At 53.9% G+C, this 24,592-nt stretch overlaps 1 protein-coding gene across 2 annotated transcripts; it reads left to right on the forward strand.

The window, feature by feature from the left end:
• Positions 1 to 229: 229 nt before the first annotated feature.
• GFRA2 (GDNF family receptor alpha 2) lies at positions 230 to 18,664 on the forward strand. Of its 2 annotated transcripts, none has more exons than XM_026715257.2 (9): positions 230 to 620; positions 2,972 to 3,286; positions 4,524 to 4,607; positions 10,161 to 10,509; positions 13,162 to 13,262; positions 14,952 to 15,092; positions 15,551 to 15,705; positions 16,470 to 16,523; positions 17,525 to 18,664. In XM_026715257.2, the coding sequence occupies exons 1-9, from the start codon at positions 575 to 577 to the stop codon at positions 17,651 to 17,653; spliced, it is 1,374 nt and encodes a 457-aa protein (XP_026571042.1). In that variant the 5' UTR covers positions 230 to 574; the 3' UTR covers positions 17,654 to 18,664. The 2 variants fall into 2 exon arrangements, with proteins under 2 accessions (XP_026571042.1, XP_087794914.1); XM_087938788.1 differs by having other exon boundaries at positions 339 to 620; positions 10,158 to 10,509.
• The last annotated feature ends 5,928 nt before the right edge of the window (positions 18,665 to 24,592 follow it).

The raw sequence follows: 24,592 nt of genomic DNA on the forward strand, positions 1-24,592 counted from the left end.
GACCCCCCGAGAGCCTCCGCCCGCCCGAAGGAAGGGGCAGAGAGGCGAGGCCGCGGGCAGAGCTGTCGCCTGTCGCCCCCCGCCCCCTCCGCCCTTCGCGGGGGCTCGCGCGCCCTCCGCCGCCCTCCCCAGCGGCCCCCTCGGGGAGGCGGGCAGAGCCGGCGGGGCTCGCGGCTGAGGCGGGGAAGCCGCGCCGCTCCCGCTCGCCCCGCCCGTCGCCCGGGGCGCTTCGGCGGCGGCAGAGGGCGCAGGAGCGGCCGCCCTTGGACGGCGCGGACCCCCTCCGGCCTCGCTCCTCCTCGCGGAGGGCCGCCCCCGCCACAAAGGGGCCGCCCCGCCCGCCCGCCCGGCCCGAGCCCCGCAGTTGCCGCCCGGGGCTGCCAGGCGCCGCGTCCCGCCCTGCCCGCCGCGTTTCGGGACGGCCGTCGGACGCCTCTTCGCCGGAGCCGCCTGGCCGTCGATCCGCCGCCGCGATGCTGCCCGGGCAGTCCAGGAGGGCGCCGCCTCCGCCTGGCAGCGGCTGAGGGAGACCGAGGCTCCTCCGACGCTCCGCCGAGAGACCGCCCGCCCCGCCATGGCCCGCGCCGGCCTCCTCCTCCTCGGTCTCCTCCTGGCGCTGGGTGAGCGGCCGGCGGGCCCGGCGGGAGCTGCGGGGCTGCGGAGGGCGCGGCTGGCGGGACCCCCGGGGCTCCCTCGCGGGGGGCGGGCGGGGCAGGGCGGGGGCGCGGCGCGAGCCTCCCTCCTCCGGCGGCCCCGAAGGGAGAGAGGGCGGGAGGAGGAGGAGGAGGAGGAGCCCCGGCGGCAGCCCCGGAGAGCCCACCGCTTAGACCGCCCAGCGGCGGGGAAGGATTCCGGGCGGCCGCTCTGGCTTTCGGCGCGTTGAAGGGGCTGCAGGCTGGGCGGCCCGGGGATCCCGGCCAGGCAACTTCGCCGCCGTCAGCTCCGCGCGGCTCGCTCGCTCCAGCTGCTCCGGGCTCTCCGCTTCCCACCCTCGGAGAGCTTGGGGTCGGCGGGAATGGGAGCCCGGGGTCCCCGCTTGGAAGGGTGCGATGCCCCGAGCCCCTCCCTCCCCCCCTCCCCGTTGCTCTGCCCCGCTCTCTGACGGGGGGAACAGGGGCAGGGCAGACCCGGCCTCTGAATTCCCGGAATGGAAGGTTGTGGTCCAGCCGCATCCCCGGAGGCGTCTCTGCTGGGGACCAGGGGGGCACCGGGCACCTCGGAAGGGAGCAGCCCTGCGCCTACCTGACGCCCCCCGCCCCCACTCTGCATGGCGGCTGTGCTCCCGTCTCCAGGCTGGGCAGGTTCCCTGGGTGCCAAGTTGGAGCCGCCCTTGGCTTTGGGGCCGGAGTGGGCAGCCCGGAGGGGTTCCCGCTGGACGTGCAGATGTTGCCCCTGGTAGGAGGCCTGAGCCGGGATGCTGCAGCCTGAGCCGGGCCTCTGGTGGGAGCAGAGCTTTGCATCTACCCCTCCGGTGTACAAGCCATGGCAGAGGGGGAAAAAGGCCCCCGTGGTGCTGGAGCAGGAGGGCCATTTGCCTGGAAGGGGTGGTCCTTTGGGGTAGAAACCCCACAGCTGTCGTTAAGGACATGACGTGGCTCAGGGCTGAGGCTACAGGTTGCCTCTCGAGCCATCGGGGCTGTAGCAGGAGGGCAGAAACGTCCCTGAGTTCTGGTCTCCATAGTTCAAGGAGGGAGTTTTGCTTCTGCTCCGCCGCTATGCTCCTGGGTCCCTGAGGGATGGGAAAGGTTGAAACGGCCTCTGGGCCATGCTCCCTGCCCTCCCCCTTGCCCTGGGCGGCTGCTGCTGCTGCTACGTCCAGTTCTGCCCCCCTCACGTTTTAAACAGGAGACATTGAGAGGCCGCAGTGGGCCTGGAGAAGGAAAACAGGGCAATCAAGGCTCAGAAGGGAAAACTGAAGCTCCTTGGAGAGTTTAGCCTGGGAACAGAAGCCCCCGAAGTCGAGGAGAGAAGTTCTCAGATTCCTTCCAGGAGAGAAAAGGGGGGTTGTCGTAGGGGCAAGAGGTCTCTCGGCTGGACATGGGAAGAGGAGAGCTTTCCGTTGGCAGTAAAGAGGGGCTGTTGGGTGGCTCTTGGCCCTGGGTTCCTGCTCTGGGCAAGGATTTGGACAGGCGATCCCTCCTGTGCTCCTGGTGGGTAGGGATGACGCCGTGGGGGCACCTTTCAGGGGACCCCAGCTCTTCTCTGCCACGGCCAAAGGCCCATCCAGCGCTTGGGGTCCTCCTGCGCTGCCTTAGCTCTCCTGCTGGTGACGCATCCTTGGATGCCCCGGCTTGGCTGCCTGTCGCCTCTTGCTCCCCCGGCCGGCGTCAAGAGCCCGCGCTGGGTTGCCCCCTTGTGGTCCCCCTCTGGAGTGGCCCTCGGATGGGCCTTGGGGGCCAAGCTGGCAGCCTCCAGGCTTCGCACCCTGGTCAGAGTTGCTTCGCGTGCAGCTTTGGGACTCGCCCTCGGCAGAAGGCCGGCTCTCGTGGCTGGAGGCAGCTGAGGGGCCGGGTCTGGGCTCCGGGGGCTCCCATTGCCCTTTGTGCCCAGCCTTCCTGGTGCCCGTGGAGGAGCCCCCTCCAACCCACTGCTGGGGCTGCCTGGTTGCTCTACCGCAGGCCAAGAATGAGCTGTTGTCTGGCTCACTGCGGCAGCCCCGGCCTGGGAAGGCTGTCGAAGGCGGCTGGAGGAAAGCGGTGTCCCAGGGTGGGGGTGGGCAGGAAAGCACGGCCCCTTCCGGCTGGGGGACCCTTCGCTTCTCCAGGAGCCTCTGGGCCAAAGTGAGGGCGGCTGAGGTGAACCTGGGGGAAGGTGGGGAGGGGCCTGCAGAGTCCTGGTCTGGCTCCTCCCTGCCCGGCTGTGGACCAGGGCCAGAGGGAAGGTCCTGGAGGAGACCCCTCGGGGGGAGGGAGACTGCCCGGCTGCCCTGAGAACCTGCCCCGATCCTGACGTGCTGGTTCTGTCTTTGCAGGCAGAGTGCTGCAGGCCTGGGCTGGGCTGTCCCTGCCAGCCACCCCGGATGGGCACGGCTGGCAGAGCCCCATGGACTGTGTCCGCGCCAACGTGCTCTGTGCGTCTGAGCCTGGCTGCAGCTCCAGTTTCCGCACGCTACGCCAGTGCCTGGCCGGCCGAGACCACAACACCCTGCTGGGCAACAAGGAGTGCCGGCTGGCGCTGGAGGTGCTGCAGGGGAGCGCTTTGCATGGCTGCCGCTGCAGGCGCCGGATGAAGAGGGAGCTGCCCTGCCTGCAAATCTACTGGAGCCTCCACCTGGGCTCGGCTGGGGGTGAGCCCAGAGCTGGGGTCTCCCGGGAGCTTTGGAGGGGGGACACACGACTGGGTAGGGTGGGGGCCTTGCCCCCGTGGTGAGCTGGAGGATGCCCCCTGCGAGGGCTGTGCAGTTGTGGAGTCGCCATGGCCCAAAGACAAGGCCAGGACTGGTGCTGCTGCTGAGCTGGGAGGCCCTCCTCCCAGCCAGGCCCTCGGGGGCCCCCCTGCCCAGGTGCTGCCCAGGACCCCCTCCTGCCTGCTGCTCGAGGGAAGCGTTCGGCCCAGGTCAAGGCAGGTCAAGCTCAATTCCTGCCCCCCTTCCCGTCCCAGGATCCGTCGCCTGGGCAGAGCCAGTGCTGAGAAGATGGAGTGGCTGGTCCCGGACGCCCCTTGGCCCCGGGGAAGGCCCCGGCTGGGGAAGCTGCTCCTTTTGTCCTCATTTCACCAGAGTTGCATGAGAAAGCCCCCCCCTCCAGTCTCCCCCAGCCCCCTCACTGTCATGTTGGGGCAGCAACCGGTCCTGGCAGGCCCCGGAGTGGAGGGTGGGTGTGCCTTGCAAGGCTGGATCTGGCCATGAGGAAGGGAAGGTCTGCCCCACCAGTCAGGGCCCCTTGGGATGCTGAGGGGTGACTTCTCACCTGCCCCCAGAGAGCCTTCCTCCTCAAGCTACCCCCCCCCAGCCTCCCTTGGGTGGTCAGCAACACCTAAGCTGCCCCCATCCCAGCCGCCTACAGGAAGGCGACTCTCCCGTCTCTTTGCTCAGGTCTCGGGTCCTGGGGCCCAGCGCTTGCCTGGGGTGGCTGAGGGGGCCCCTCTCTTCCTCTGCTGCTGTGGCAAGGGCAAGCCCAGCCAGAGGGGCTGCACGGTGGGAAACGTCCCAGCCCTACCCCCGACTTTTGGGGTAGAAAAGATCCCTGGCGGGAGCCGCCAGCAGCCCTGGGCAGAAAGCGTGATCGGCTGGCAGGTGGGAGAAGCCCCCAAGGGCAGCTCTTGGCTTCCCACTGACCGCAGTTGCTGGGGGTGATGGGGGCTGTATTCCCAAAGGTCTGAAGTGGGGGGTGCAGGCTTTGAGAAGGGCGTCCAGGCCAGCCCCCCCCCCCCAGCCCCCCAGCCTGGCCTCAGTGGATACGCAGCTCAAGGGCTGGGCCTCCCCCCTTAAGAGGAGCCGCCTCTACCCGCCCACTGGCTGCCCCCGCCCCCCGGTGCCTCTTGCAGCTGGTCCAGGGGCTGATTTTTCCCTCCTCTGTCTCCAGGGGAAGAATTGTACGAAGCTTCGCCCTACGAGCCCCTCAGATCTCCTCCCCCGGATGCCTTCAGGCTGGCTTCAATTGTCTCAGGTACTTTGGGAAAAGAATGGGAGCAGCTGCTTCCTCACCCACCTGTTTCTCCCCACCCTCTAATTCACACGACTGTAGATCCCCAAAAAGTTAGGTGCCCCCTTTGTGCTCTGAACCCTTCCTTCAGCAAGAGTGGGCCTCGTTCAAGGGGACGTTTGTGGCCTCCAGGTGCCCCACTGCTGCTATTGCCTCTGCTGATAGCTGTCCAGCGGCAGCCCTGTGGGGGTGACCGGGTCTCTGTTAGATAGCCCCCCCCACCCCGAACATCCACAAGGGAAGATTAATCAGGTGATCCGGAGGACAAAGTTGCTTGGATTTACTCTTGATTGGGCAGAGCAGGCTGAGGCACCTGGGTTACAACCTGGTGGAGTGACCTGGGGTGAGTTTGAGCGAGTGGCGGCTGAGGAAGAACCCCGAGGGCTGTCAACATGGCTGCCTGGAGCCCTTCTGGGTGGTGAAAGCAGCTGGGGAAGGGAACCGGCCTCTCGGGTGGAGGGGATGGTGCCCCCAACTTGGAAGGGGTAATGGGGTGTCCCCACCTCAGGGGCCCGCTTTCAGGAACCGTTGAGCAGTTTCCAACCTTTCCTCTTTGGGGAAAGTTCTTACGAGGAGGTCAGTCTGCAGTTGATGAGAATCCAGGAGGAAATGGATTAATTCAGGGGTCCCCAAACTTGGCAACTTTAAGACTTGTGGACTTCAACTCCCAGAATTCTCCAGCTAGCCTTTCTTTGCTGGCTGGAGAATTCTGGGAGTCGAAGTCCACAAGTTTGGAGACCTCTGGATTAACTGGACCCATTTGGGCCTGGGATTCAGGACTGGGACAGCTGTCGTTGGGCTTGGCGATGACCTGTGGGGGGGCCTTCATTTCGTGCTGGACACTTTCAGCACCATCAGGCACAGCCTCCTTCTGAGCCAGCTCCGTGGGTCGGGGGGAACCATTTCATGGCCTGTTGTTTCTCGGGGCCCCAATTCCAGCCAGTGTTCATTGGATTGGGAGATTGCTCCAAGCGGAAACGGCACCGGAGAGGGGAAGGCAAGTTACAGTGTGGCCCCATCTGGTCCCAAAGCAGAAGAAATTGGGGAGCTGGGGGGGGCTCAGCCCCGGCATAACCAGGGGCCCATTGCAGGCAGAGTTTTTGGCTGGCAAACTGCTGTTACTTGGAGGTAAAGCTTTATTTTGGAGAGGCTTTAGAAGCTGGTAGTTGAAAGTTTAATAGGCACGTTTCCATCTTTGGGGTGCCCTTTTATTTTTCATTGGTGTGACAGTTTTTATTTATTCATTTATTTAGCCCTTGCCATAATCATTTTGTTTTTAAAATTATTGCTTATTGATTAAATGTATATGCTGCCCCCTCACCTAGAGGGCGACTCTGGGCTTTATTTTATCAAATTGCTTTAGCGTTTTAAAAATACGTTCTAGAAGTCTTAGTTCAACAGTGGGAGATAAATATTTTGAATTAGAAATAAATGGTACGATTATTCTCTCATTTTGAAGCGCTCAGTGGTGTTTCAGGTTGGAACTGCTGCCAGTGGAGCCCGGCCTCTGTGAGGCTGGTGGCCGTGGGGGCCTCGGTGGGAGACCCTGGGTGGCAATTCTATCTACGGACGGGACATCTGGCTTGATGTTAGAAGACGGATCTGCAGAAGTCTTCTCCAAGAAATGCTAGGCTTAGACTCCAGTTGACAATAGGTTTCTTTTTCCACTCGGAATTAAATTGCCATCCTTAAGCTATTTAGCTGGTGGAAAATAGGACGGGTGCCACACTGAGAAGCCTTTAGCTGTTGGATTCTGGGCTTAACAACAGCATGTTTTCAGGAAGGGGGAACTGAGAATGTGGGGGTTCCCTAGGGGAGGAAACCATGCTAGATGTTAACGGGGAGTGTCACTTTTGCAGCTGCGTTGGGACGTAATAGATCAGCCAGGTTGGATCCAGAAGAGATGTGGAAAGCGACTTATTTACCTCTCAAAAACTCCCCCCTCAGCCTCCTTCCTAGTTGTCAGGGGGCTAATTCTGACTCCAGGGCAGGTTAGAGATGCTGTTTTTTTCCCCTCAAATATTCAAAAGAGAAACGGAGAAACTCTTTGCTGACTGACCTCTGGGCTGCTGGAAAGGGGAAGGAAAGCCTGCCTCGATCTCAGCCCTTGTGAGGCAGGTGGCGAAAAAAGGAGCCATCTCTTAATTCATTGTGTGGCACCCGGATCCCTCATCCACTGATGGGAAGCAGGAGTCTCGGGGGCCAGGTGGGAAGAGAGACTGGCACACCGGGGGGGGGGGGGTGCTTTCTGGGGAGTTTTGGGGGATGGTACGTTTCTTGGTCTCTTTTTTTTAAAGTTTCCCTGCATGAACTAATCTGATAGATTTCCTTTTTCTTGGGAACATATCTGGAATTTTTCTTTAGATTTTTTTTATTTTATTTTCAGGATAATGCTAAAGTGGGTGCAGATTAGGGGATATTCATCCTGATAAGTCCTGGGAGAGTATTGGGAATCTGAAGAGGTTGGAATTGCACAAGGTTACAACCGACTCTACAAAAGGATGCTAGAAGTTTGTATAGTACAAACATCAACAAAGAACACAGCAGAGAAGTTCAGGAGAAATTAATAGTAGGATCCCAGGAGCCATTGAGACCAAGAAGGTTTCGGTGCTGGGAACCGAAATGAGATCCTCCTCAACGGGTGGTTGCCCGACTCCTGTATCAGGAAATGCAGCGAAGGGAAGCCTGCAGTCTCTTCTCGGAGACTATCAACTCTACCATTCCTCTGATCTGACTGTTGGGAAGTAGTCCGGTTGGAGGTGCCCTCCTTCCTGTAGGTTATTCTGTGTCCTATTCTCTGAAGAAGCATGGGCTCTTCAGACCTTGGAACTTCTATGTGGCCTCTTTGGGGGTATTTGAAGAACATTTCCAAGTCCTTTGCTCTCTCCTCATAGGTCTTCAATTCTAGTCATCCTTCTTCCTTTTCTGAATTTGTTCCAGCTCATCTAAATCCTTTCGGAAGTATTTTGCTTAGAAATGAACACAGTGCTCAGCAGGGTTTGAATAATGCAGAAAAAAAAGTGGAATGATTTCATAGTTCCTAGCAGCACGATCTCACTGCTGACCCACAATTAATTTTGTTCTATATCCTAGTTCACAAATATTATGACCAAATCCATTGTGTGTATCTAATTGGTTTTTCCAAAAGTGAATTTTTTTTGCATTTCTTTTAACTTGTTACATTTTATTTCTATTATTCTTCATTTTGTTTATTCAGTCCTCTTCTCAACATCCAAATAATTTTGAACCTGAAAGTTTTTGTCTTCTGAAATCCCGACAGCAGGTCATAAGCTCTCCTGCAACCATCCATCAAAGTTCTGAAGGCTGTCAGGTCCTAGACTAAACCCTGCAGTTTCGTGAGGGGAAAATACTTACAAATAAAGGAACGTTCAATGGGAAATGACTTTCATCTAACTCAGGGGGTCCCCAAACTTGGCAACTTTAAGACTTGTGGACTTCAACCCAGCTATGAGAATTCTGGGAGTTGAAGTCCACAAGTCTTAAAGTTGCCAAGTTTGGAGACCTCTGCTCTAACTAAAGACCATATGCTATTTGTGTGTTTCTTTGCCTTCCTTCGTCATATTCTATTCTCATATTCTATTTCCTACAGTCTCCACTTCTTGAGGTAGGCTTGGGGTATTCTCTTTCTGTGACTGGACCCCTTTGACTCCAGTCTTTGGTTCCTTCGGTGGCCCTTTGCAGGTTTCCTGAATCCTGGAGGTGCCCGGAAGTCACTTCAGCATGTGAGACGAGACTAAATCAACCCTGAACAGACTGGGGTTAATTATAGTCAATATTTGGGAACTAGATTTGTGTGAAGGCACATGCAAATAATGAGTTAAGCAGTTTGTTTTGATAACTTGCGGCTTATATCTTAATTGTGCTATTTATGTTTTCTGGAATAATAACTAATACATATGGTAATATAATTTCACAACTAATAATTATAACTAATAAAAATTTCTTACTGTTCAAAATTTATTTTTAGGCATTTTTTGAATACTTTGATGTATTTCTTTTCCAAATCATTTGAGGGTTTTTTTAAAAAATAACCATCATGTATGATAGTTATGGCATTTCCAAAATTTATTGCTATATGATTTGGTAATTATTGACAGAGTTATATCCCATCTGTTAGACATTTAACCCCAAAGTTATACTACAACTGTAACTTCTATTGTGATTTCCTTGAAGTTCAGCATGCTCTTTATTGTTACACATTTTCTACTAGTTCTGTGTTATATTTTAATAACAATGTGAGCTCTAATTGTCTGTCTGTCTGTCTGTCTAGGTTCTGTATAAATGTTGTAAATTCTATCATTGTTCTCTAAGTCCCTCCTTTTTTCTTGAGATCACTTCTTATTCTTCTACCAAATTTAAAATGACATTAACCATGTTAGCTGAGCAGTTCTTGCTGAATATTTAGTCTTTTTTTAAGTCTGGATGCACTGGCATACATAAACTTTCTTATTATAGTTGTCCTCAGAGTAAAAGGAATTTGATGGCAAAGCTAATGGAGAAATCGCTGGAGTTATTCTTGTTTCTAAAATGTTCCACATTTTAATTGAGTTTTGTCTAAAAATGTGTCCTTTCAAATTATTTTTCTTTTGCTTCCTTATACCAAAAATACCTATGAAGTCCAGTGACTAAACTGACTCCTTTTATGAGTTATATTCTGTTTGGAGATTTCATCTATTCTGTTATCCAAGACAGGCAGAATGATCAATCAATCAGAGGTTAGAAAATGCAAAGTAGATTATTTTTTTTAAATCTTGCAGCACTTCAAAACCTGCTCTCACTTTTTCCCCGTTCCATGTGAATTAGTTGATTCGCTTTTGCTAACCCTGCAAGGTTTTGTCTGAAATTGGAATTGTTGCCTTTGACATAGAAAGTTCATCTTGGGCATAGTATCCATTTTTACCGTTGCAATGAAAGGTAACGTTTTCCCTTCTCCAATCGTGTCTGACTTGAGAGCACGGTTCTCATCTCTCTTTCTTGGCCGAGGGAGCCAGCGTTGCACCGAGACATTTCCCATGGTCATGTAGCCAGGTTGGGTAAACCCCAAAAGCGCACAGAAGGCCGTCACCTTCCCACTGAAGTGGTACCTATTTATCTACCCGCATTTGCATGCTTTCGAACTGCGAGGAACGGGAGCTCACCCTGTCACATGGCACTCGGGTCTCGAACTTGGGCTGCCGGCTTCCCAGTTGACAAGCTCAGTGTCTTCAACTGCTTAGCCCAGCTAATAAACCCTTAGAGGTTTTTTTTTTCACATTTCAAGATCTTTTTAATTTCCCCCCATGATTCATTGTCATTGTTATGAAATGTATCTGATAGGAAGCAATCTAGTCCAGTGTTTGGATGGCCTGAACCAGGCAGGATCGCCTTCATGAGGGGGACACAAAGCCCTCCCCGGCCCCCCAACCCCCGCTAGCTAGAGAAGGGCTGTCCATCTGCCTGGGCGCCTGTCCGGGCTCATCCCCTGCACCCTCCCTGACTCTCTTCTTTCCCCAGCAGGGACCGACTCCGCGGCCGCCTCCAGGAGCAACCCCTGCCTGGAGGCGGCCAAAGCCTGCAACCTGAACAACAACTGCAAGAAGCTGCGGTCGGCCTACATCTCCACCTGCAACAAAGAGGTCTCGGCCTCTGAGCACTGCAGCCAGCGCAGGTGCCGCAAAGCCCTGCGCCATTTCTTTGACCAGGTGCCCAGTGCATACAGCTACCGGCTGCTCTTCTGCCCCTGCAAGGACCAGGCCTGCGCAGAGCGCCGCCGGCAGACCATCGTCCCCGACTGCTCCTACCAGGAGAGGGAGAAGCCCAACTGCCTGACTCTGCGGAGCCAGTGCCGGGCGGAGCCCTTGTGCCGGTAGGCCTGCTGGCGGGGGGGGGGGAAGGAGGCGGGGCACTCTTGCAGGGGGCTTGAGCAGGTTGAGGTGTTTGCTGCGAGGGACCCTCCCTGGACGTGAGAAACTGACCTCTCGGCCCAGCCTGGTGGGGGAGGCTCTGGTGGAGGGTTTGCCTCTCAGCTTTGAAAGGGTCCACAACAGGATCATTTGGCCGCCTGCTAGGAACAGGGCGGGGCGGTTGGCGCCTGCTCTGATCTTCTGTTTAGGGTGATGTATTAATTACTTATGAATTATTCAGGATCTCTACGGCTTCCCTGTTAAAGGATGAAAGACTGGCTCAGTGCCAACTACGAGCATCCCCCACCAGGCTGGGCCGAGAGCTGCCCAGTCCCCACCCTGGTGCTACCTGGAAGGCCTCTGAAGGCCGGCCTCTTGGGGGAGGAACAACGCCTGCCCCCCCCCCCGGCCCCCTTCATTAGGCAGGGCTTGTCTGCTGGATCAGCAGTCTTGCAGTTGCTGCTTCTGGATTTCTGGAAGGGGGGGGGCGCCCTCTAAATTAATAAAGACTCGCTCTGCAGAGAGCCAGGGCAGGGCTGGGGGGGCTGGAAGGAGTCCAGTTTGGGTAATTTGCTGGTTGCTGATTCCGTACAGTCCAGGGATGCTACCTAATTAAATCAACGACTAGTTTTAGCAGTAATTATCACAATTATCCCTCCCAAATGAGATATATCAAAGCAATTGTCAGGTTGCCCCAGTGTATCTTTTTTTTTTCTTTTAAAGCTAAAATATTTCAACAAAGATAAAATTGCAACAAATCGCAGCAGTGCCAGTAAGAGAGGGATTTTCAAAGTTGCTGAGGCCAGGAACCAGCCGTACGACAGGCAGGGCTCAGCCTCCTTGTCCTCTTGAATCACACACTTATAAAAGCATAAAATAATATTTATTCGGTCAATGACCACCGAAACTTAAATCCTTAAAGTGAAGGAAATAGATAGACTAATATACTGGAAGCTAGCAAAATAAATCCCATAATAACACAGTGTTTGCCCATTTTTAATCCTAGAGCCTGCATAGAACAATCCTTCGTCTGCATTAAATTCTCCCCGTGACTTATTTTCTCAGACTTTCACAGTTGCCTTTCTGAGCAAGGACAGTTTTTCTTCCCTTGATTGCAAGATCTAATGGCGCCTCCTTCCATTGTCTGCTTAGATTCTGCCATCCAGGCAACGCTGCCTCCCCATCTTAGCCAGATGTGGGACGATTTGAGTGCGTGTGTGTGTGTGTGTGTGTGTCTGTCTTCCTGCAGATGAAGCTTGGCAAAGTTAGGCTCCTCGCACGATGAACAGAACCGCTTAGAGTCTGAGGCAAACCAGGCGCTTTAAAGTCTTGAAAGGGCAAAGAGAGTTTCATCACAGAGGAAAATGGGCCCATTTATTTTTGAAAGGCTGCCCTTCCCGAGAGAATTCCTGGGGTCTGTTTTCATTCCTGTCTTCTCCCGATTAGCCCATGAAAGGGATGCAGCCTCCCCTTTCCCCCTTTCCCCTTTGGCCTTGCTGGTCTCCACCCCGTGTCCTTGGCCCCTCCCTGCAAAGCCTCGCCCCCCCCCCCAATTTGGCTCTGCCCCCTCCACAACCCCGAGGGGGCCGCCGCAGAGGGTGGGGCGCCTGGCAGCCCAAGGTTTCCTCTCTGGGGAGGTCCAGTGGCAAAGCAACACGTGGCTTGGACGGGGTGAAAAGGGCAGTGCTGGCCTTGGGTGGGTGGGGGTCCTCAGGCTGGTCGTTTTGGAGGCTCATTGCAGCTGGCAGGTCCTTCGACTTGGGTCCGTCCCCCCCCCCCCCCCGGTCCCAGCTGTGGAAGTGGGGAAGCAGAGGCTGCTCCCATTGAACTACCTGCCTGTCCGATAAACGGGACGGAGGGGTGTGTGTCCTGCATTGGATTATATAATTTGTAACAGAGCATTCCTCATTCCATCTGGAGCCCTGTTGATTTATTCCATATATCCTTTAGTTTGTGATGGTCTGTGGTTTTAGACAAATAATCATTTATAATTTAATCCATCTTCCTGTTGGAAACTTGGCAAAATATACCCTGTTTTGGAACTCAGGCAGGAGGGCACAGAAATAATTCTAAGTAGTATTTATCTAGAATTGTCCAAAGTCAGGACTTGACGCATTATTATTTATTTATTTTTAATTTAATACCTTTTGGGGGGTGGGGGGGCATTGTGCTGCTACCTCGCACAAACCAGGCTCCCTTTTAACCCAGAAAAACGCCAGTCAGAGGCGGCCTTGGTGGCACCCAGAAACGGGTTTCATCCACGGCTTCCTGGGTCACTGCAGGCTGCTGTCTCGGGGCAAATCAGTGCCTCAGGGAGGGGCTCCTCCACCCCCAGCCTGGCCAGGGAGTTTAGAAGCTCCGGCATAGATTTCCAGTGCAGGGACCCCCAAAGCTCTCAGGGCTCCCTGGACCCCTTTCCCCACAAGGAGATTGTGGGTGCAGAAACCATTCCCACTCCCGGGTGGGAAGAAGGAAATGGGGTTTTAAAAGTGCAACGAGCGGGGGTGGGGTGGGGTGATTTTCCAAGTCCCCGACTTCTCCCCAACCCAGGGCCAAGAGGCAGGCATTGTCAGCACCCCCTTTCCGGTCATTCTGATTGGCTCTCCTGTAAGCAGGTCAAGACTGGCCGATTTCCACACCAACTGCCAAGCCTTCCTCACCAGCTGCTCCAGGGACAACTACCAGGCCTGCCTGGACTCCTACACTGGCCTGATCGGTAAGTCTGACCGACCAGGAGAAGAGGGTCAAGTAAGGAAGTGGCTATCCAGCCAGCTTGGCCAGTCCTCCCCTTTAAGGGAAGGTTTCCGAGAAGACAGCCGGACGGAGATGCAGGGCTGAGAGAGGTTCCGTTTTGCTTGTCAGTGAGTCGAGGGACACTCTGATCTCTTGGAGGCCCCCAGTCCCATCAATTCTGGGATCCTTGCGCCATTGTGGAGGGCCGGGAGTGGGAGCAGCATTGGCCACATTTCTCCTTCCTCTGAGGCTGGTTCCGTTGTGCGTTAGGGCTCCTCTCTGGGACGGGGAGAGGTCTGGAGCAGAGCAAGGGGCTCTTTCTTCTCCCCATCATTGGCCAGCATCTCTCAGAGCCCCCCTCCCCCCCAATTGTTCTGGCTGAGTCATCCAAGGCCTCTGGGTGCATTCAGCTGCCCTGGTCTGTCGAAGGTCCCAGTGGGATGAACCACTATTTCCCGATTCCCCTTCGTGATGATTATGTCCAGCTTAAATGTCCTGTCTGGGTCCCTTTTATTTTCCCTTCCTTCTCTTCTCTTTGACAAGTTTTTATTGCAATCTCCCACCAACAGAGAAAGACATAAACAGAAGTAAGGAACAGTAATACTGAAGTATGAATTAAGAGCTATGAATTAAAGTAAATTATGCAAACATTGGACTCATATATATATATATATAAAATGTATGCTATTATACCATCTGCTCCTAAAATAAGACTTTTGTTCTACACTAAAAATAAAGATGTTAGTAATATAAATGTGTGGATGTAGCCTTTAGCCACTTATTATCTAAAGTGAGAAGGAGCAGGAGAAGAATAGGAATTATAAAATTGCTGCAGGCTTACCTTTCATTAACTTACTCCCATTCTAACCCAAAGTAAATTTAGCAACCACACGTTCTTTGGGAGTTTTCCGTAGAGACGTCGAGCTTGTGGTTCGCCTGAGGGGCAATGAAGAGGGGGTGATATGGCCAAGGGAGGGTGCCAAAGATACCGGGGTGGGGGGCTGAGCTGGGTGCCAAGAGCGTCCCTGTGCAGAGGATTCTCCTGGGAGACCCTCCCTCCATAGCCTTCCTCAAAAGTTCCCCTCGGGGGGCTTCTGCGCCCCGGAGACCCTCCTGTTCTGACCCAACCGGGCTCCCAGAGAGCAAACACAGAGAAAGGCAGCAGCCCCCACCTTTCAAGGTTGAATCACGAATGCTGTTCCTTTACTGATCAAAGGCTGCTTTCCAACAATTAGCTCCAACAAGAAAAAGCCTCGCCAAGTTGTTGGTCAAGGCTGCCAAAAACCCAGAGATAAGAACTGATTTACAAGATTCTCCAAATACAAACTAAGATGTCCACCAGATGAGTTTCAAAGCTTCTTTACTGTCTGCCAAGAACGCTTTCCCAAACCTGGCTTTTATCCTCTCGAGGGAGGGGCCTTTACCTTGCAGCCTTACTCCCGAGTCGTCTGTGCTGCCCCAGCTGTTCTCTTCTACGGCTCACCCTGCGCTCACGCGCACTTGGCCCAGGCTCTTCGGGAAGCTCCTCCCCACTGCTGCCAGCCCCCCAAATCCCTGAAGGCAGCAGTCCACTCCCTAATGGTCCTGGCCCCTCATCAGAGTCCTCGCTCTCCTCAGTCACCTGCACCTGCTGCCGGCTAACCACAACACCCTCATTCCTCCTTTGCAACAGGTTTGGACCTGACCCCCAACTATGTGGATGCGAGCTTTAGCAACCCGTTGATCTCCCTGTGGTGCTCCTGCCAAGGGAGTGGCAACATGGAGGAGGAGTGTGAGAAATTCCTGAAGGACTTCACGGAAAACGCCTGTCTCCGTAAGCTTCCCCTCGATCCCGGGGCCCATTGGAAGCAGCGCTTCCCCAGGTGGGAGGGGGCGGGGGGGTCCGCCATTCCAGGTCCTTCTGTGGGTCAGCCACGGCTCCTTGGCTTGGGGAGGAAGGTCCCTCCCCCAACGCTCCGTCTGAGGCTGGCACCAGTTCCTGGGGCTGTCGGTGCCCTGCCTGTTCCCAGCCGTGGCCCCCGGGGTCCTCTTTGGGGGGGGGCTGGCAGATCCGTTGGCAGAAGAGCTCTGGACGCCTGTGGAAGGCACAGAGCTCTGCTCCCCAGTGCCCACCGCAGGGCAGAATGGCCTTCCGAGGGCCCTGGGCAGGGGTGGGCTTGAGCGCTTGGGCCAGGGGTGCTAGTGGCGGAAGAAACAAGGCCCGGTCCGGTCTGGTTTGCCGAGAGGCCCTTTCACAACTCCCTCCTCTCCCTCCTCCTCCCCCCCCCCCAGGAAATGCCATCCAGGCCTTTGGCAACGGCACTGACCTGACCTTCTCACCCAAGGCCCTCCCGCCGCCGCTCCTCACGCTGCCTCCCTCGACTGGAAGGGCTGCCTCTCTGCCGTGCAGCGTGAATGACAGCCTCCCCTGCACCTCCTCCACCCAGGTACGGCGTTGGGAGCTCTCCCGGAGGTCTGGGCGACGCGGCAGGGGAGCTTCTACCTGGGACAAAAGGGGCTTGGAGTGACAGGCTCCCTGGCCCAGACCTAAACCTCACTCTGGATGCATTTCTGGCGAAGTCCTCATTCCAAAGCAGCTGAAGAATGCGGAGGGCAATCTCGCATGCTGTCCTTACCTGGAGGGGTTCCAAGGAGCTGATCTGCTCACGGATTCCTTGCTCTTTGCTGCAATCACCGTCTCCGCTTTCCATTTTTAGTTTCCCATCGAAGTTAAAAAAAAACCCACCCAGAACTGGCTGTGCAGCATGGAGTGGGCTGAGATCTGGGGATAGTTGCTGTTATAAGTAGGAAAAAATACAGGTAGTCTTCAAGGGATACACTTTCATTTAAAAACCATTCCAACTTACAAGAGCCTGGGAAAAAGTTAGGATCTGTGCTCGCACTTACAACTGTTGCACACACACACACACACACACCCCATGGTCCCCTGATTGCAATTCTGAGGCTTGGCAACTGCTTTGCCAGCACCAAGATTCATGGTAGAAATTCTGCTCCCGTTTCTGGGTGTGAGTTGGATCCGCTGCCTGCGTTGGTGCCCTTCGGTACACTAGGATGTCAGAACAAGCTTTGTGTTGTTTTCTTTCCACCGACCCCTGTAAGTGAGGACTGTTTCCAGAGGGAAGGAACTGTCCCACTTGGACTCCTCCTCCTCAACGTGGGTCATCTTCTTCTTCTTCTTCTGTCTCCACAGGAAAGTGGGGCCAAGGTGAACCAGTCCAAAGAGCAGAGTCTTTGCTTCTCAGAGGTAAGTGGCAGACAGGAAACTGATGCCTGGTCCCTGCAACCCCTTTCACCGCTGTCCTTTAGGTGAGGACTCCCAAATCCCGTGAAGGAGAGAGGCACAACTGAGAGTGGACCTTGGCTGATGGTCCACGGTCAGAGGAGGCCACATCGCCATCATGCCAGGTGCCCTCAGCTCTTGGCTATATCCAGGCCATTGCCTAATGGAACTCTCAAGTATCATGGCTTCAGCAAATCACACCCTGAGCGCACAGCCTCCACGCAACTATCTCCTCTCTCTTTGGAAAAGGCCACCGTTGTGTTCTTCTGCTGGTGGCATGGAGGCAGCCTTAAACACTCTCCATCCAGGGTCTTCTGGCTGGCAGACAATAGCTCTGTTTCTGGGGGGTCTTTTAGCAGGTGACCCTGCCGGAAATTAAACCTGGCTCCAGATACAAGAAAGCATCTGCATGTATCTTGAGCCTCTTGTACCTGCAAGGCCAACCCATGGAGGATTTGTTGTTGTGGGGAAAACAGGAGAAGGAGGGAGCTTTAGTATCGGATGCAGAAGGCCAGGTCTGCACTTGAAGGTCCAATTTCACCGATTTATGCCCAGGTATCTTCTCAATTAGCAGCCAGCACTTGGTTAGAGTCCGGTCCTGGGCCTTCAAAGAGGGTTGGGCCTAGTTTGCTTGTGGCTCGGTAGGGATTCTAGGCTGAATCCCCTTTTTACTCCACCCTCGGGTTTTGCCATTCCTTCTCTAATGATACCAATAATAAAGGCAATAATAAGTAAACAAACAAATAAATGGTCTTTCCTAAAAGGTAGGATAATGGCAGAGCAAAGGATGCTCTGGGAATTCATGGTCCAGGTTGGTTTTGGCGCAGGGCTTCTCCCGCTCCCTCCTAGGCCAGCCTTGCACAAAAGCATGAAAGCCAACCAAACTCTGAAGGGCACCACCTCCGTCACTGGAAGAAAGCTTGTCCTGGGGCTGAAGCTATTTATTTATTTATTTTATCTTGCAGAAATCACTGACCACCGCTCTTGTGCCAGAGCAGAAGAGTTTGGTGGACCCCAAAGGATCAGGCAGCCAACTTTCCTCCACGGGGACCGTCTCTGCTCTGCTCGTCTTCCTTGCAAAAACGGCCATGTAGGAGGGACATGGAACAAGGCTTGCCGGGAGGCGGGAGGGAGGGAGGGGCCCGTGCAACCCCCCCTCCACCTGTAGGCCACCTAGAACTTCCCCTTGGCCGCTGCCTCCAAGGAGGCGCCACAGCTCTTGTAGAGGCCCCCGCGAGACGCTCTCCGTTGTGTCAGTGTGGAGGCCCTTAGGAAAGACCGGCCAGGCCTGGGAATGCAGGCCCGTCTCTTCCCAAGGATCCCAAACGCAGGCTGAACTTTACCAACGGGGTTTGCAAGGGATCCAAGGTATCAGCTGGGCAGTTCAGTGGAGCTGGAGGCCTTGTGGAGAGGCTTGGCCTCGCGTTGCCCTGCTTTCGCTCTGCAAGGCGAGGGGCAGCCATTCCCCGCCCCCAGGTCACCCCCCAAACCGTTTTTTGCTGCTTGGAAACGCTCCAAAACAGGCCTGGCTTCCCTTCAGCGCAGAGGATACTCAGAAGTGTCCGAACTTCATCTTAGGAAAATGGACAGGGAGCGAGGTGCTTCGACAGCTAAAGGCAGCCTCCCGTAAGCAGGCGATTGGAGGGCTGGGACTGGCTGGCTGGAGCGCGTACAGAGCTGTGCCGCATGGAACAAGGAATACCGCCCTGCCCTGGTCCGACGGAGTTTCTACTTCCCCTGATCCTTCCGCTTCTCCACCTCTTCATCCTCTTTTCTAGGTTTTTAATCTCCGATAAAATGATGGCACCGCTCTGTGGGATAGTAACTGTCCTGCCCCCTCGGGTGGAAGCCCCCATGGAGGGCAGCCATGAACCCACCAGACATTGTCGATTGATGTTTCTCCTCCTTCCTTCCATGTTGTTTCCCCCCCCCCAAAAGTCATAAGAATAAGAACAAAAGATGAAATATGAATATGATAAAAGTTTAGTTTTCTAAAGCTTAAGTGCAGCAGCGAGCCCTGAACAGCCCTGTGGCCAGCGAAGGATCGGTCCATGGAAGAGCAGAGGGCCACTTTGTGGATAACTCAATAAACGCTTATTGAGAAAACCAGCCAGGTGTCCGGTGATGTTCACTCCCAGCCGTAGGCGGCATCCTCGGTGGGGAACAGCGGAGGCTCTGGCGGAGCGGCGTGGGGCCAGCTCAGGGAGGGGTGAGCTGAGAGAGTCTCATAATCCCACAGGGCAGGGGTCTCCAACCTTGGCCACTTTAAGACTTGTGGACTTCAACTCCCAGAATTCTCCAGCCAGCTTTGCTGGCTGGAGAATTCTGGGAGTTGAAGTCCAAAAGTGGCCAAGGTGGAGACCCTGATCTACAGGAAGGAGGACACCTCCAGTAGGGAGGTGGGAGTTGAAGTCCACAAGTCTTAAAGTGGCCAAGGTTGGAGACCCCTGATCTACAGGAAGGAGGGCACCTCCAGTTGGGAGGTAGGAGTTGAAGTCCACAAGTCTTAAAGTGGCCAAGGTTGGAGACCCCTGATCTACAGGAAAGAGGACACCTCCAGTTGAACTACTTCCCAACAGTCAGATGAGAGGAATGGTAGTTGATGGTCTCCAAGAAGAGACTGTCGGCTTCCCTTAGCTGCATGTCCGGATACAGGAATTCTGGGAGTGTTAAAGTCTCCCCAGATTGGAGACCCTTACCCTTTGAAACCCCCCAGCCTCCGTTCAGGTTCGCCATTTAAAATCTAACCTCCTCCAGGCGAGCAGATCCGACCAAGGAGAGGAGGCTGGGAAGAAGCCCAAAGAACAGGCTCTGACCGGCTCTCTTTCAGTTGCAGCAAAGTTGTGCTGGCACCGAGTGGGCGAGGGGAAGGGCTGGCTGGCGGGGGGGGGGGGGAGGCTGGTTTGCTCCATGGGCCCCACTGGTCTGGTTGGTGCGCTTCAGCAGCCAGTCCTAGGAGCCCCTCCTCTCGCCAAATGCTAAGGAAACCTCCCTGGTCAAAATAGAAAAGAAATTCCCAGCCATTCAAGCGGCAAAGACCCTCTTTGGGAGAAAGGAAGCTACCCTCTTTTTTCCTAGTTCATGTTTTTTCCATCCTGTGCCATCGGCAACAAAGGGCCGGTCCAAACTGACCGCAGCCCTAAGGATGGAAGTGGGCTTATGACTCAGATCGATTTAGCTCCCCCCGCCCCCGTACACACACACCTCTGAGCTCACCAAAAGGGACCCTGATGCCTTCCACGCAGTGCTGGGATTCCATTTTTTTACTCCTGGTTTTGTGGGCGTGGCTTGGTGGGCGTGGCAGGGAAGGATGCTGCAAGATCCCCTTCCCTCCCCACCCCCTAACCTGCTTTCCAGCTCCGTTCTCCTTAGCAGGGCAGCCAAAGAAGAACCAGCCGATCAGCCGGGGCTCGATGGGAGGCCGAGAAGAGATGGGGTGGGCAGGGCCAGTCAGAGGTGGGATCTGCTGGTTCAAAATGTCCACTACCGGTTCTCCAGAACCAGTCAGAACCAGCTGAATCCCACCTCTGTTTCAATGTGATTAGAAATACCCCAAACCTCCCTGGCTCTGCAGTTCACTGGTGAGGCCCCTTTGAGGCCTAATTTTGAGCGAATTATTAGTTTCTGGGGTCTCCGCCTTGGATCCATTTTGTGTTAGCAGTGGACAGAGGCAGTTCTCCCCAGAATGTGCAGCAGGGCCCATGTTTCGTGGAAGCAGCAGCTGGTGCCTTGATGCCTGTCACGCTCGCTTCCCTGTGGACGAGGGAAGAACGAGGCGGCCTCCAGTTCCCCAGAATTGAAAAATCAAAGCAGACGCATTTCTTTCCAAGCAAGCCCAGAGAATGGCCCGTGTGGAAGAGGGGAAAGGGGAAAATCTCTTAGATCACTATCAGAATTCAGTTTGTTAATCCAAACCACAAGTCTGAAAGGCATCATAAACGGGAAACCAGATGCCAGAACCGGCTGAGGAGGAGAATTAGGCAGGAGGCACTGAGTGGGAGCCAGGAGTCTGTAAGGAGGCGGCACAGTACTCGGGTCCAAGCAGGCCGGACTGCCAATCCTCTAAGGGCCATTTAGATGTAATTCCACTGGGGGAACTATACACTGAGGGCAGTTGGGAGGTCAATTGTAATCCATCTGGTAGTGACATTGTCTATCCCATATTGTTCTCTCTTACCAAGAAGTTGGTTGTGGTCTACTTTGTCAAATGCCTTGCTTGCTTGCACCCTCAGTCTTCCAAACACAGCCCTGGTAGTATCGTCTTTCACCAAAAATAAGACCCTGTCTTATATATATATTTTTGCCACCAAAAATGGCACCAGGTTTTATTTTGGGGGGATGTCATCCACTGACTAACCCCACTTGAGTGTGTCTCCCTTGGCCTCCTTTTCGCTGTCAGAGGCCTTCAAGATTTCCTTCTTCTGTGGCCGGCAAGGCTTTCCCGAAGGCCTCTGCAGCCGATAAGAGAGCTCTGGATCGATCAGCTCCAGAGGCCTTCAGGAAAGCCTGGCCAGCCTTGCCAGCTGCAGAAGAAATGGGCCGGCAAGGCAGGTGTCGGGGTGTGCGAGGCCTGGCTACACCTGTCCAAAGGTAAGTAGTAGGACAGCTCCACCCCACCCCCCATCCCCACCCTAGCTTAATTTTTACCTGTGGACTCTGAAGTGGGTGGGATCTTAATTAGGGCTTATTTTGGGGGGTAGGGCTTATATTGGGTGCACGTGTAAAAATCAAGCAAGGGCTTACTTTCAGGGTAGGTTGCATTTTTGGGGAAATGGGGTAGAAAGAAAGCTGATGGTCCCAATTCCAATTCCTCCTCCTCCAAACTGGGTGCTGAGGTGGCCATGACACCAGGCCTAATAGTAGCCCCTGTAAGAAAGATCTGTGCATTCCCAGTATGAACCAGCAGAGAGCAAGAGCGTTCCCCCAAAATCAGAGGTTTGTCCTGGTCAGATGGCAGGAAGTAAACGTTCTCCTGAAGGCTCCACTGGTGAAGCCGCACCTGGAACGCGACGTCCAGTTCTGGTTGCCACGTCAAGGAAGAAGGAAGGTGTGCAGAGAAGAGCCACGAGGAGGGTGACGGTTTCGACCATTCTATTAAAAATTACTAGAGGAAGCGGTGATGTTTAGCCTAAAGAAGACGCAGCTCAGGGGTGGCAGGCATGATCCTGCTTTTGGCCAGAGCCATCCCAAAGAGGGTGGTGGGGTTTTATCCTCGGGGGAGTGGGGGGCTGAGGGCAGGGCAGGGACAGAAGTCTTAGGGCTCCAGCCTGAGGAGCCGTTCCCTGACCTTGAGCTCTGGGACAGCCCTGGGGGACTCAAGCGAAGACTGGACAGCCATTTGTTTGGGGTGCCTTGGAAACGCCGCCTTGGGGTGGGGGGTGGGGGGGGTTGGACTGGAAGACTTCCACGATTATGTAAAACGGGCCACTTTTGAGCTTCTTCTTTTCCTTGCAGCCCATTTCCATCTGTGGCAGAACAATGCTCTCCTTTAACTTCTCTTTCGCTGACATAAAACAGGCATCCAAACAAAACATCGCTTTGATTGTTCCTTCTCTCCCTCGGCCACAGAGTCGGGACTTCCTTTGCCCTCACGAAAGTCTTCCCTCCCCACTTCCATGACCTGCTAATAAAGGCAGCGGGGGCTACAATCCATGTCCAATTCAGCAAATCTGCCTCTCTCTTTGATTAAGCTAACGACTGCCCCAAGCTCCTAATGGATCCCTTCATAGCGCACTTCAGAGCCAATACAGTTCCAAAAATATCTTGTGCCTCAGCTTTGTTGTCTCTTGGTGAGTTATTTCCTCTGGAATGTGCCTGATCTGCTTCTCATCTTTTCCTGCCTGTGTACTTGAGCGCATCTGCCGTGCAGGGGTCATCTTCCTCCATTTGGATCCCAAGGCCGTTCCCTCCCTCCCTCCCTCCTGACAGTTTCATATTGGCAGGTATTAAAATCATCTAACGGACTTCTCAGAAACTGCAGATTTGCATCACGCCTCATTTTTAGCGTTCTCAGAAGTTTCCGCATATTCTGGGAAGTTGTTTAGCATTAATTTTCCTTCAGGCAGAATCCCCTCTTAAAATGTCAAACTGGTGCATTTTCTACAGATGGTTTCCTTTCAGCATTTCTCTCCCTCTTTAAGTGGATGTACTCACCAGATGCTCAAATATATTTCTCTTCTGAGGAGCGACACCTCAAATGCAGCACCATTCAATTGTTGGAATCCCAGCCCTATCCTCACATAGAAGCCCTTTGGAATCATCTCACACTCCTGCAATTTATGGGCTTCTGTTCCTTTTGGTTGATTGAACGATTGACTAATTGCCTTCAAGAGAAGAGATTGGTAGACAATAGGTATTGGTAGAATCAAGCTATTAGGAGTAGAGATAGATGCTCCATATCTCAAAGGTCAAATTGATTTTAAAAAGTTAAAATGCCAAGAATGCTGACCCTATTTTTGAGCATTCTGTCCTTGGGGATAAAGAAAAGGGGAAGGAAAGGGGGGGGGCGGGATTTTCCTCGAAGAGCAGACCAAGGCTGGTGGGCTGGGTTTCCCGTGCCTGTCTGTCTGTGCCCAAAGAAGACCAACCTTACCAACAAGGGCAAAGGAGGGCAAAGTAAACGAGAGAGAGAGAGGGAGCCCCTCTTGCTCCTGGGAGAAAAGGGCAGAACCGGTTGATGCTGAAGGAATTGTATCTCAAAGGAAGGACTAGACGAGAAATCAGGTTGCTGGAATACCGTGTTTCTTGCAAGGCCGTTTGTTTACTGTTGGGCTTTGCAAGTGACTCATCCGTGACCTCAACTTTGCCTGAGGATTTCTTGGCTGGGAGGCCTTGGCAAAGCCTTCCTCTGCCGCCCTGGGCTGGGAAGAGCCGTGGATTGCAGCTGCAATGCCGCCCGGGGCTTTGTGTAGCTGTTTTGGGTGGTTGTGTTCTGTGTCTCTCTCTCTATTCTCTCCCCCCTTCACATTCAAGGGATGAAATATTATGAGAGAACGAATCCAGATAAAGCGAAGCATTTCTGAACTCCCAAGAGCTGAAACAAACCACCAAATTCCCATCACTTTGACATCCTGCAAGTTGTAAGCGGCTGAAATCAACACTTATCTAATGGTGTCTTTTCTGCATTCCTTGCACAATTTCACGCAAAGGGGATTAGGTTTATTGGACTGAATGGGGAAAGGCCTCTTGGAATTAATTTTATAGTCTCCGTAAATCAAGTTGCTTGCTCAGAATTTTTTTAAAAAGGGCAAAGTGCTTGCAATAACTCATCTGAACATGACATATTTTATTAGAATAGCTTATTCTTTATTGGCCAAGTGTGATTGGACACACAAGGAATTTGTAGTGCAGTTCCTCCCCCTATATATGCCTTAAAAATTCTCCCACAGATAACAAGAAAGGCAGGAAAGACTCACCGCTTTTGGGAATCAGTTAGCTGAACAGAAGGGATGGATCGTGTGGGGCTAGAAGGAAAGAGAAAGGCCAAGTTCCCCAGAAGCCAGTGTTCTTTATTTTTAAGTGGTCAGGCCACACCTATTTTTGGTGGCGTCCCTGGATTGCCGGCGTCCAAATCAGCAGGACGATAGAGGGAGTCCTCCGCGCACCCCCCCAAAAGAGTGAGCCCTGCATTCCGACGATCGGTTAGCTACCTTGTTGACTTTGACACCTGCGACCTCTTCTCCCTCCCCACCCTTGTAAGGTGTTGCCACTTGCAATGCATCCAGTTTGGGGCTTCGCATTTTAGAAAATTCACTGGCAAACTAGAGCCTCTCCAGTGGGGAGAAATACCAGAATAAAAAGAGGCCTGGAAGGAATAATCTTTGAGGATGAGTTGGAGGTTCTGGGTAGGTTTTGTTTGGGTTAGATTGCAAGGGACTCATGGCAGCTGATTCCCAGGAAGGGCAGTCTTTGGAAGATGTGAAAGTAGCCATTAGAATTAAAAAGGAATATGAAGCTGGCTTATTTGGTCAAGGTTAAAATAAGCTTGTTCCTTCTGGCCACCCTTTTTGGACTTTTTTGCTTGTGTTGGGCAT

Source organism: Pseudonaja textilis, chromosome 9, assembly GCF_049901715.1.
Source record: "Pseudonaja textilis isolate UNSWEBS1 chromosome 9, rPseTex1.2, whole genome shotgun sequence".
Classification (NCBI taxonomy): domain Eukaryota; kingdom Metazoa; phylum Chordata; class Lepidosauria; order Squamata; family Elapidae; genus Pseudonaja; species Pseudonaja textilis.